General features: G+C 40.1%; 1 protein-coding gene across 5 annotated transcripts in view; it reads left to right on the forward strand.

Annotated features, from left to right (window-relative positions):
• Positions 1 to 13,526, forward strand: part of ATF2 (activating transcription factor 2) — a 41,328-nt gene that overhangs the window by 12,909 nt on the left and 14,893 nt on the right. For 4 of the 5 annotated variants that reach the window (XM_079980203.1, XM_079980201.1, XM_079980204.1 and 1 more), the window contains 6 exons: positions 1,001 to 1,097; positions 3,126 to 3,244; positions 4,110 to 4,238; positions 4,899 to 5,077; positions 7,351 to 7,465; positions 8,831 to 8,917. In XM_079980203.1, the coding sequence (XP_079836329.1) occupies positions 1,001 to 1,097; positions 3,126 to 3,244; positions 4,110 to 4,238; positions 4,899 to 5,077; positions 7,351 to 7,465; positions 8,831 to 8,917 (726 nt within the window). The remainder of the gene's footprint in view (positions 1 to 1,000; positions 1,098 to 3,125; positions 3,245 to 4,109; positions 4,239 to 4,898; positions 5,078 to 7,350; positions 7,466 to 8,830; positions 8,918 to 13,526) is intronic. The other variant, XM_079980205.1, reaches the window with a different exon arrangement.

Genomic DNA, 13,526 nt, shown 5'->3' on the forward strand with positions numbered 1-13,526 from the left:
GCTGATCCGCTAACCCGCTTATCAGCTGATCCGCTAACCCGCTTAACAGCTGATCCGCTAAGCCGCTTATCAGCTGATCCGCTAAGCCCCTAAGCCGCTAATAGCGCTAATCCGCTAAGCCGCTAATGGGCTTGCTTTGCAAGACGAAAAAACCGCAAGACAAAGAGACTCGCGGAACGGATTCTTTTTGTCTTGCGAGGCACCACTGTATATACTGGACTGTTAACAAGTGTGAGAAAAGAGTAGGTATGTCAGGAAAAAAACATTCAGAAATGATCAGCAGTTATTTTTGCATGTTTTCTTCTTTGTTTGAGTCTTGCAGGCTATTTCTTTCTCCCCCCCCCCCCCAGCATTCATTTTTGGGAAAGAGCAATTTTATATTCTGAAAAATACAATGGCAGCACTGCTGTGTTATGTATAATCTCCAGCTTCCAGCGGGGCGTGCATTTACACTTGATTTTTTAAAAAGTTTGTTTCTCAGAAGCTGCACTAAAGAAACCCCAAAGTGTCTGTTAAGCTTTGCCAAGTACAAAAATAGGCTTTTTTCAAGAAAATGCATATTCCCCCCTCTCTGGCATTCCCTTGAATAATGTTCTGCCATTAATTGAGTCACTTTTTATACAGACAATCCTATTGTGAGTTTGCCTGAGCAACTACAATCTTGATATTATTATTCAGCTGCTCATCAAAACAAGGTTATAGGTGGAGTGAAACCTTTGTCAAAAGTTGGTATGGACCTCTTAGTATTTATGCTGGTGCTATTTATATGTTGAGGATATCTTGCAGATTCTTTTTTTAAAAAACACAACCTTTTTGTCCAATGAAGCTTACTTTTATCATTTTCCTACTGTACCATCCAGACTTTGATTTTTTTAAAAAAAAACCAGCTGTTAACGTCTTGCTAATGGCTTTTAACCTGTTATGAAAATGATTTTCCATGTTGTTATCACTTTAGTTGAAATTAAAATTTATAACTATATTTTAAAACTTTTTGCCACAGCGTTTTACCAACGAGGATCATTTGGCTGTCCATAAACATAAACATGAGATGACACTGAAATTTGGTCCAGCTCGTAATGACAGTGTCATTGTAGCTGGTTAGTATATGTTTCTATTAATCCATCTTTCTTTTGGAATGTGCACACATTTTGTGTATTTTCTGTATATGACTCGAAATCTCTAGGCTCATCAGAAGCAACATCAAAAGATTCCTTATGAAATGAATTTGTAAACTGTGTTGTCCTTTACTTTACTTTTATAAAATTAATCTTCTGGCTTTTACTATTAAATAATGAGCAGTCCAATTAAACTGAAATTCTATTTGTAAGGGTTGTCACAGCAAATCATACCTGGCAATTAGAGTAAGGCACTGATGATAGAAAACACTTACATGCCCCATCCTAGTTAAATCAATGTCATATATTTGTAAATGTTTATTGGATAAATATTTATTGGTCATTTTGCTTTTCCGTATAAATTTAGCTATAGCATAAAATATTTTTGATCTCAAAAGCAGTTGGTCAAAGTATATATGCTCTGATCTTTTAATTTCTTTTGCAGTTCCTTCCTCTATGGTGATCTTTTCATCTCAACCCCCTCTTTTAAAAAATTCTGGCTGGGTAGCAAATAAAGAAGAATAAACATAAAGAATGAAGAGGAGGGTCTGAAAGCAACCCTTGCTTGACTCTAGGGAATTACATTTTAAGGATTAGCTTTCCAAAAGTGCATGCTAATAACATTTACCCACTGCTTTTTCCTGAAACGATGGTTCTTCACCAGAAGTAATTACCAGTTTAGTAATGGGTTGCATCCAAAAGTGCCTTGCATGAGCAGAAGGACACATGTACTCACACAAGGCTCTATACAAGTTTTGCCAATTCTCCCTTGTTACTAGACACATAGAATTCTTCTTGCTCTTTTCTGGACCCAAGGCATTGATTTTTCATGAAAGCCAACACCTGATAGGCAGATACTGTGAATTGCAATAAAGTACATCATACACTTTTCTACTGTATTGGCTACAGTGGAGTTGTGTGTAGTATTGATCCTTTGCAGGCAATGTAATATGAAAAGTATCAGGTCACAACTCTGTGAATAATATGTGTCTTGATTTCTGTACACATCTTTAATCTTTAGATGTTGTATAAAGCACAAGCAATAGAATGCCATGATTTCCTCAGTATTTTTCCCCTTTATCTTTAAATTTCAGCCATTATGTAGTGATCACTATTATTCCTTTGTTAATCCCCCAATGCAAGTTTATTGTGTGTTGGGATAGTATTTTATTGTCTATTAGTTAAACAATTATGGTTGAAATTAAAGTTCATTCTCATTAGAATGTTTTGCTCTGGTTGCAATCATCTTCTCGCTTGCTTTAGAATAAGTGCTGTTTGGATGAATGGAAATTATTCCTTGGCAAATGGGTGAAGAATTGCAGCCAAGGTGCAATACTGTTTTGTTTTGTTTTGTTTTGTTTTTAAAGTTAAAGTAATCCTTATGCTTAATTTTTTTTTTAGCTCCAGCTGTTTTATTCATAAACTAAAGATTAAGAGATAATTTTCAAGCTTAAATGCTACCGATTTAAATTGTTCCCTGATTTCTTCTGTATATTCAGGGAGGCAGGCAAATCCCTACAGCTTTATGCCGTTTTAAAACACCTTAATCTACACTTTTCAATGCATTATCATACTCTTTTCCCCCCCGGTTGTCCACAGGCAGCCTGATTAAGAACAGGAAAAACATACATTCAGCCACAGCAGCAACAAAAATTCAAGGAATATCTCTCTTTTAAAATATGTGATTTCTTGTTGACTAGTTTGTAAGGTTTCTAAGACTTTTGCAAACCAAACCCTCATAGAATTTGCATTGTTTCGCCTTCTGATTGTGTTGTGTATATTGGCGATACAGTACTGGTTTTAAAAGGAAAGATTTGGCAAAAAGGCAGCATTGTTTTTCATTAAAGGATACATTAACAGTAAAACCTTTAATTATACTGCACTCCTGGTCAGGATCAGTTGCAAATTTTAGAGTGCCTGAAACATAAAAATTGACATCAATTTGAAAATATGTATAAAAGCCAATATATAATTGGGAAAATCATATATATATATATTTTTAAATTTTAGATCAGACTCCAACGCCAACTCGATTCCTGAAGAATTGTGAAGAAGTCGGTTTATTCAATGAGCTTGCAAGTCCTTTTGAAAATGAATTCAAAAAAGCTTCTGAAGATGATATTAAAAAAGTATGTTTATAAAGATGATCAGAGCTAAATCACTGTGTAGACTACCAATTGTTTGGGTTCCCTTCACCACTAGGACTCTTGCACCGGTAGAAAAAGTGTCATTCTTGTTAATACTTATATTTTAGAAATATATAGAAACCACAATTGGAGGAGGTATTCTGTGAAGTAACCTTTCTGTCAATCTGTCCTGACAAGTCAATCACATAAAAAAACCCACAACTCTATAATGTGAACAAGTGTCATGCTGATGCATGCTTCTCAATTGTGCCAGCTTTGCTCTTTTCCTGTTTATGACTTTCCCAGGTGGGAGGCAACAAACCACAGTACTGGATTAGTATTGTGTGTGGACCAGCGCTCATGGTTTATTTCTACAAACACAAGCTCTAAACTAAGTACACACCTTTACACATAATGCTAAGCCAATGTTTCCTTCAAGCTGGTGGAAGACAGGAGGAGGAAAGCAGGCACTATGGTTAAACTATGGTTTAACATGATGTGCAGACTAGACTGTATTCTCATAGCTGGGGTGCTAGGAATAATTCCAAATGACACCAGAATACTTACTGTCATTTATTGCTACTTTGCTTGAAAAAGGAAATAAAAGTATAAAAAGTGTCCTAACTGGCATCTGCTTTGTGTTGTTTGCCAGGGATGAACTCCTCTTGCTTGTAACGTGAGTAATATTTTTTTAACGAGGGAAAGTGTGGCAGAATGTAATTTCCTTTCATTATCTATTACTGCCAACACTGTCTAAAAAGAGATGACAATACTGCTGGCCAGGATATTAGCGTCACTGTAAATTGCCTACTCTTTGAATAGAGTCCTGCTCAGATTTTAAAATGCATCTACCTGATAATTCTTCTAGATGCCTCTAGATTTATCGCCTCTCGCAACACCAATTATACGAAATAAGATTGAAGAGCCTTCTGTTGTTGAGACAACTCACCAGGATAGTCCTTTACCTCATCCAGAGTCCACTACCAGTGACGAAAAGGTAGTAATTTCTCATGATTTAGAAGCGTGATCTGTACCAGTAAGTTCAAGAAACCTAAGAGCTTCAAACATTTTTGCTCATCCTGTGTCCCCCTCTCCACCTGTGTTATTAATTACAGCACTTCAATAGTCTGAACACAAGAGATTCCCAACTCATGCAGTTTACTAAAGCCTCTATGTCTGGTCATCTGAAGGGCAAAGTTTGTTGTTCTGAATTATTATTAAAGTACAGTATTGTTGCGAACATTTCTAAAGCATACACAGGTTGCTCCCAAGCAGTTGTCATGCAATCTTCCCTGCCATGATCTCAAGCAGATTACAGTCTAGAGATCCACATGGAAAGTCAATGCCAATATTGCACATTGATACAGAGGCTAATGTGAATGCACCCATGTTAGGAGAGGCTAAATTGAGGAACTCCTGTACCTTGGCAGCCTCATCTACATAGATTTCCTTATTTATGAATTGCTTTCTATGAAGCAATTTCACAATACAACAGAAACATGACAGAAACAATTGCTTGCTGCATATAAAATAAAGCAGTTGCATATATAAAAACAATTTCAAATCCAATACAGATACAACTGGGTGTTTCTGTTATCCATAGAGGAAAAACCGAATGGTAAAACTAACATTAATAAATGTTTCCTGTTTCCTGTAGGAAGTGTCGCTGCAGCAGACTGCCCAGCCTACATCCACAATTGTTCGTCCAGCTTCTCTACAGGTTCCTAATGTGTTGCTTGCAAGTTCTGACTCAAGTGTCATTATTCAGCAAGCCATACCTTCCCCAACTTCTAGCACTGTCATAACCCAGGCTCCCTCCTCCAACAGGCCAATAGTGTAAGTTTTCTATATATTTACAACTAGTGAAATATCTTTATAAGGTGTGTTTGTGGTTCCTCCTTTATCCTAATCCTTTTTAGATTGATCTTATTTAAAGATAAAATACCTCATAAGGTTTTAATGGCTAGAAGGGCTGTCCTTTAAAAAACTAATTCCAAGTTTGGGGTGTGTGTGTGTGTGTATATACACACCCACACATATATACCGTATTTTTCCTTCTATAACACGCAGATTTTTTTCTCCTAAAAAGGAAGGAGAAATGTCTGTGCGTGTTATTGAGCGAATGTGTGGTCCCTGGAGCCAAATAGTGCAAGGGGAGGCAAAAAAAAGCAGGGAAAATTCAAATTGCGCGTCTCCTAGAAGGGAAACATGAAAAGAGGAAGCGGCTGCTTTCCGGCATTCTGCCTCAGGGTCTTACTGCCCACCCATCTCTGTTTCCTTGCTGTGTTTGCTCAAACGGAACAAAGAGCAGGGAAAGCCCCTCCCCTCCAGGCAAGCAGAGGGGAAAGCTGAAAACATGCAGGAGGGAGAGAGAGAGAGAGCGGGAGCTGGCTGGCTTGGGTGGGTAGGTGAGGGAAAACTTTTGCCTTCCTTTCCTCCCTATACCCCTCTCCTGCATTCTTAGCCAGCTGCTTCTCTGCACACCCCTCTCCTGCTCCTTGTCCCTTCTGTGTTTTTCCTTCCCTCCCCACTTAAAATGTGGTTAAAAAGCATGGATCCACATGGATCCTCAGGATCTTTGCATTGGGTCAGCCCAAATTCACCATCAGATCACATAGCATGTCCATGGCTACAGCCTGCCCCCCCAAAATCACGCACCCACTGTTGCCTGGGGCTGCAATGGTGCAAAAATGTGGTTAAAAAGCATGGATCCACATGGATCCTCAGGATCTTTGCATTGGGTCAGCCCAAATTCACCATCAGATCACATAGCATGTCCATGGCTACAGCCTGCCCCCCCAAAATCACGCACCCACTGTTGCCTGGGGCTGCAATGGTGCAAAAACGTGGTTAAAAAGCATGGATCTACATGGATCCTCAGGATCTTTGCATTCAGTCATCCCAAATTCACCATCAGATCACATAGCATGTCCATGGTTACAGCCTGCCCCCCAAAAATCACGCACCCACTGTTGCCTGGGGATGCAATGGTGCAAAAACGTGGTTACAAAACATGGATCCACATGGATCCTCAGGATCTTTGCATTGGGTCAGCCCAAATTCACCATCAGATCACATAGCATGTCCATGGCTACAGCCTGCCCCCCAAAAATCACGCACCCACCGTTGCCTGGGGCTGCAATGGTGCAAAAACGTGGTTACAAAACATGGATCCACATGGATCCTCAGGATCTTTGCATTGGGTCAGCCCAAATTCACCATCAGAGCACATAGCATGTCCATGGCTACAGCCTGCCCCCCAAAAATCACGCACCCACCGTTGCCTGGGGCTGCAATGGTGCAAAAACGTGGTTACAAAGCATGGATCCACAGGGATTCTCAGGATTTTTGCATTGGGTCAGCCCAAATTCACCATCAGATCACGTCTGTGGCCACAGCATGAAGCACAAAAATGATACATCCACTGTTTCATTCAGAATGTTTTTTCCCTTGTTTTCCTCCTCTAAAAACGATGTGCGTGTTATGGTCAGGTGCGTGTTATAGAGCGAAAAATACGGTATATGGATGGAACAATATTGGGGACCTAGCAACGCTCTTAGTCTTTGATAAGTCATAATCTTTCTGGCTTGGATCTTGAGTTCCTGTGAGTTGATCTCTACTCATGAAAGGCTTCAACTGGAGGTGGGGATGTGATTTTTACAATATCTCTTCCTCCCTCCCTCTAAAACAGTATGGGGGATGGTGCTTGGATTGCCAAGGGAAGGGTAACGTAATGAAAACCATCTGCCCACTTCCTTCAGCAGAAACTTCCGGTTCTTGGTCCAGCGTAAGGCAAGTCTGGTTCCAAAATTTGGGCCAGATTCAACTCACCTGTTCCTCTAGCAGAAGCCCTGCTAGTGCAACAGGGATTCCCATGCGCCTCTTCCATATCCTCTCTCTGTAGTCAGGAGAGCCCCCAGAACATTGTTTGGGGGGCAGGGGAAGGAGGCAGTGATGGTTCTGTCAGGCAAACAGAAATGCAGCCTCCTCTATCTATGGATCCCGTCTTTAAATAGGTATATCAATAATATACATACTGTCAAAGATGAATGAAATATGCAATGTACTTTGTCCCATAAGTGTTTTTCTGTTTCCATTTGTTTTCTTAGACCGGTGCCAGGTCCCTTCCCACTGCTGTTGCACCTTCCTAATGGACAAACCATGCCTGTTGCTATTCCTGCCGCAATCACAAATTCTAATGTGCATGTCCCAACAGCAGTTCCAGTAAGTATGTGTATATACGGCATCCACACGTTTGAAAAGTCCCAGTCCTCAAATCCTAATTCTTGGAAACAGCTGTGACTCTAGTACCACTTGATCCAGAAGAGAACAAGTGGTAGAAGCCAGTCGGGAGGATGGCAGGTGGTCAGAGGTCCACAGCATGCTGAACGTGGGGGGCTGCAGCCGATCCCAGGCATGTTCCCAGGAGAGGAAACAATTGAGAGCATACGAAATTGAACTTCACTGTTCCTGGGACTGCATGTCAAAGTGGGTGTGGTTGAGGTATAAAAGTGGATGTGGTGAGAACTGTGGTTCCCATGGCTGCCTTCCAAAAATCTTTCCCCTCAGCTATTTTCAGTCGTTTTTAATCATTAATTATGCATTGTTAAATTTAGGGGGGAAATAATATTGGGTGTCACAAAAATTGTCATTGCAGAAAAAAGAGAAATAGGGGTGAGCAAGAAATGTGGTATTACAGTGGGGAACCCGTGGGAGCATATATTGTAGTTTAATTTTTTTATTTAAAAAAACTAACATGGGTGGGTGGGTGTGTTTAGCAGGGCCTTGGGTAGCCACAGCAGAGGACTTGCAACAACAGTCAACATTATTTTTATATAATTTTTTTAATGATATTTGATGGGGTCTTAGAGGGGAGGGCTATAAAAAATTTTCAGGGTCAGGTATGGCCATGAGCTGTGGGTTCGCCACCCCTGCTTTAGGTGACTGAGAGGGAAGAAAGACAGGGTGAAGCACTACATAACAGCTATTAATAAACTCTCATCCCCACAACCCAGACTTGTGAAAAGAATGGGGAATTTTGTGCAGGACATACATCCTGCTGTTAGGTGGAAGTTGGTTTTCCCCAACTGAACACATCATGCTACCCACTTATAAATAGACTTATTGGAATGGAGTTTCTGCTAGTAAAATTACACCAATGTCCAAATCTAAAGCCATAACAGCAAACAAACTATTAAAAAGGCAAAAATATTGTAGCACAAAAGAACCAAACAAAAAGTAGGCATAATTAATGAAACAATAGTCAATAAAAATAGTAAGAAAGAGCAGAACTATAAAACAGAGCTCAAATTCAACCATTAAGAACCTAGATGAATAAGTGTCTTCTTAATTTGGCACCTGGATGGTAGTAGTGTTGGCTCCTCACAAATATCCACAGGGTATCCACAGTTGGGCCACCATTGAGAAGACCCTCCTTGTGAACTACACACAATCTCAGACAATGGCCTAAAAAAAATGGTACTAAAACAGCTCAATGAGCAGTCTTTTAGTGGAAAGGACATGCACCCTAGCTGTTATAAAGTAGAATGTGCTTTTAGTTGTGTATTAATTCTTGATTATATTGAACAGCTTGTTAGACCTGTCACCATGGTGCCTAGTATCCCAGGAATTCCAGGACCTTCGTCTCCTCAACCTGTGCAGTCAGAGGCAAAATTGGTAAGTTCTTCAAGATGAATTTAGGCATAGTATAGAAAGTGAGCCAGAAAATCCAATAAGATATTTGGTTTTTATTTATTTTGTTTTATATACAACCTAATTTGGTTTTACATACATGTAGGTGAACTGTACTTTCAGTCCCAAAGAAATTAGCTATGTGACTGTATTTGTGTGTTGTGCAGTACTATTGCATTTTGGAAAGCAGGACATTGAGAAAAGACTACTTAATAACAACCACAGCAAGAGTAAATAATACCTAACAATTATACGGCAATTTTGTAATTTTCAAAGTATTTATCATTTATTATCATGTAATGCCATCACAAATTCTACATTAGTGGAACTTTCTGTAGAGTGGGCCAATGTACGATTTACAAGTTAATAGTTCCGCTCCGCATTAATGCACTGAATGCACCATACAAGTGACTGAAAATTCCCTTTCTTAGCTTAGATACTGTTCAGCAGTTTGAATTTCCACCCATTGTAGAGAATCAGTGAAAAGACCCCTATGGCCAGAAAACAATGGCTGAGTTCAGACGTCATACTAATGTTACTAAACAATAGCAAGATATTAATGGATCTTGCCTCCTCCTGACCTCATACCTCCCTCCCCCAATCTTCCCACACAGTAGGAGGAGGAGCTTGGAAGCTTTCATGTTTTGCTTTTGCTTAACCAGGGCTTCTTACATTGTCCAGACTGATTTGAAACTAAACCTGGTACAGTACATGGTAACTTCAAAACATGACTTCTGAAGTTATAGTCACAGGACACAGCATGCTCAGTTAATCCAAACAAGAAATGAAAGCTCCCAAATGTCTCCTCCCAGCTTTGTGCAAGGAGTGAGTGAGCCTGGAGCAGCTAGATTCACTCATGTCTTGTTGAACCAGGGATGGGCACCCTTTGACCTAATTTAGTGCAACTTTTTGCCTAATTTAATGGGGGGAGGAACAGATGGAATAATGGAAGAGTAGGGGGTAGACCATGCAAGCAATCAGCCCTGTGGCAAGAGCAATCCGTCTCTCCTCTGGCAGCCTGCTGAAAAGGGACAGCAGAAAAAGAAGGAGAAAAGAGAAAAGGGTTGCCCACAATTGGCCCTGCCCACTGTCCACATATAGGCTCTTAAGAAATGACCCTCAGTGGAATGTGGCCTTTAATAGAAAAACAGTTTGCCCACTCCACACTAAACCATATTTTAGTGTGGCACCCGAGTACAGCCATTGTTAGTGAATAGTAGAACGGTTGGGAGAATTCTGAAGACATTCAATGGTAATCGCAAATTTTTGGATTGCCTGGAAGTCTGCTACATTCTGATCTCCCTACTCTGCTTATCAAGTGAAAAGGAACCATGGGAAGTGGCAATTAAAATTACCTAATTTGTGGTATCAAACAGGGTTTTAAAAGATACCTCTTTAAATTATACAATTACAGAATCATATTTTTATTACTTAAATCAATCATTGGCTTCCTTATGGTGCATAAATTAGTGCTTCCAATGAATTCTTTATTTAATTGCCTTTGTTTAGCATCTCTACTAATATCAAATTCATTCTCTCAAGTGCCTATCCTTATGTATCCAAAACAGCACCACCTACACGCAAAAAGGGGGTAGTGGCATGTTCAGGGAAACCCTGAGGTTTTCAAAAGACCAAAAGATCTTTGGCAGGAGTCAAAATCTTAGAGAACCAAACAAAAAACCAGGACTGAGTATGCTCAGTGGATGCAAAATCCTAACTGTTTGACTGGGAAGGAGGGGGGTGGCATTGGGATAGAAAATCAAAGACAGAGAGGAAAGAGAGAGACTACTTGTTGCGTTTATTGTAGAAATGCAGTAGCAGAAAAATGCATGCATTAACAGAGACTACTAAATCTACCTGGTAGCTAGAGAGAGGGTACCTCATTTTAAATTGGTTAATTCCCAACATGAAGCATTTTAGGTGACTGGTTATGTTGGAAAGGGACCTTGCATACCTGCTTTGCGTTCAACATTGCAGGGGTAACATGCACATGTTGTGGCCAGTTGGAACGTAGAAAACTGCCTAATATTGAATCCATCTAGTTCACTGTTGTCTTCACTGACCAGCATCGACTCCCTAGGGTTTCAGATGGACATTCCCAGTGCTACCTGGAGTTTCTGGGAATTAAACCTGGAACATCATGATTACACAGCAGATGCTCTACCACTGAGCTACGTTCCTTCTGCAATGAAATAAGAATGAAACTGTATCACTGTAGGTGTTTAAGATGAACGCTGCTGGTGTGTAGCAGATGAAATTCAGTGGTGACCTTCCACAAAGTCAAGGATACATAGTAATAAAGAATGTCATGGATATTTTTTGAAATCAGCTCCAGCATGGGCTGCTAATTTTATACTGCATAGAAATGAAAGTTTTGATAAGTACAATGTTGCACCGGTGGGCATGGCAGGACTTCCTTTTCTCCTTCCTACAACCCTCAGATGGCCTCCAGAGCACATCTGGGTAACTGCAGGGGCTGTGGCAGGGAGGGAGGGAGGGAGGGAGGGAGGGAGGGAGGATGAGTAAATCTATTTTGTGCTAGTGAAAATTGGTTGTGTAAGTGGGGTGCTGCATCTGGCTATCATGTTTAGATTCTCCCTGTTGCAGACCTAAAATGAAATAAGCTCTGCCCATGAATATGTACTCATGTATAGAAGTATTATATTATTGTTAAGCCAGTGTGTTATTGAAAGGATGATATATAAATACCCTTTGCTAAGAAAAGATAAAATTACAAGAGCAACTAAAGCATTATCAGGAAAATGTCTTTTATGAGAAGTAGCCAAGAAATTGCCAGAGTTTGTATGTAATAATACACTCTTGTTTGGCATTGTGAATAAGTGGCTCAGGCTCACAGACACCCTCTCATCTTTGCCCTCAAGAGCAGCAGGTTGAAAGTGTTCATTTTCACTTTAGGGAAACCGTCAATTCCTGTTACGTTCAATCTTGGGAGGCCCTGCCTTATTTTAACTGTGACTAATTAAAACAAACCAGGATAGCAAACGTCGTTTGATCCTGATTTGTTAACAAGTCATAGTTAGAATAAGCTAGTTTCTTGAGTTCAGACAAAAACAGGAAATTAATTTACACAAAATATAAGTTTTCCAACTCTGCAAAGTATAACCTTTCAACTTCCCCATGTGAAAAGGGAGAAGTGGAAGAAATCCTCTATATCAGCGGTTCTCAACCTGTGGGTCCCCAGATGTTGTTGGACTACAACTCCCATCATCCCTGAGCTCTGGCCTTGCTAGCTAGGGGTGATTGGAGTTGTAGTTCAACAACATCTGGGGACCCACAGGTTGAGAACCGCTGCTCTATATTGTAGCAAACTTTGCTGGGCTCAATTTTGCTAACCAGGCTGCTAGCAGAAGCCTGTCCAATGACTTCCACTATTGCCGTGGGGCTTCCCCCCACAATTGGCTGAAGGGGGGTTGAGAGGACCCCTCAAACAGCACAGATTGTTCAGTCAGGCAAGCAGAAATGTTTGCGCCATCAGAGTTGTCTCCTTAAGGCTACGTTCCTCCCATTTTGTCTGAACCAGGATTTTAACTCTTAAAAGATGTGTGAGAGGAATAGCAGTCATATTGGAACTTTGTTAACTCAGGACTGGTGCTTGTAGTTCAGTGTTATCTGACATGGAATTACTCGGAATACCTTTGTAGAATTTATGTGTCAGAAAAGAAAAACAATGTAGCAGCGTGCTGTGAACCTTTATATGTGCAACATGGCAAACGTTTTTGGTTATACAAATATAAAAGAAGGACATCTTGAGAAAGCACAGGAGAAATAGCTGTGTTTTAAGTTTTAGCAGTCTCCTTAGTTGATAAAATTTGGTGAATATTTGCATTTCAACTGTTTCTTTCAGTGAGGTGATGGATATTTTTTAAAAAGTACCCATCAAAACCTTGTTTCTTGGATGCAGAGAGAGCTGCAGGGCCTGGAGACAATCTGAGGAACTGTATCTGACTGGATTTATCCTGGAGAAGAAGACAAAAAAGCATGAGTACTGTTCTGATTCTTGTATAGGTTCAGTAAAAATGTAGGACTATCACCCTATGAGTTTCAAATGCAAGCATATTAATCGTTCCATATATATATATATATTAAAGCTATGAACCTAGGATTGCCATATGTCTGTGTTTTCCTAGACCCGTCCAGGAATCGGGCTCAGAAAATGGCGTTTGGGCAGATTTTTGCCGAATTGACAAAATGTCAGTGAAAACCCGGACGTATGGCAAGCAGAGCAATTTTTTAAAAACCAAGCTTTAAAAAGCCTTTAAAGAACCTAAAAAATTAATGGGGAGTGGGGGGAGATGTTCCCAAAAATGTCCGGATTTTCACTGTAGGGAATATGGCAACCCTTAATGAACCAGTTAGAATTTATTACCTCTTCAGCAATGTTAATAATTGCTTCAGTTCAGATGACACAATTAGAAAATGCTTCTGTTGATTAATGCATGGTTTGGGAATGTCTCAAAGGTTTAGAGGATCACTTGGGGGGTATCTCAAGTTTTAAAACCCACTCACATTTTAAAATCTCCATTTTTATTCCACCAGTACTAATTTACTGATTATGGGATGCTTTCACTTCTAA

Source organism: Podarcis cretensis (genome assembly GCF_951804945.1).
Source record: "Podarcis cretensis genome assembly, chromosome: 1".
NCBI lineage: Eukaryota > Metazoa > Chordata > Lepidosauria > Squamata > Lacertidae > Podarcis > Podarcis cretensis.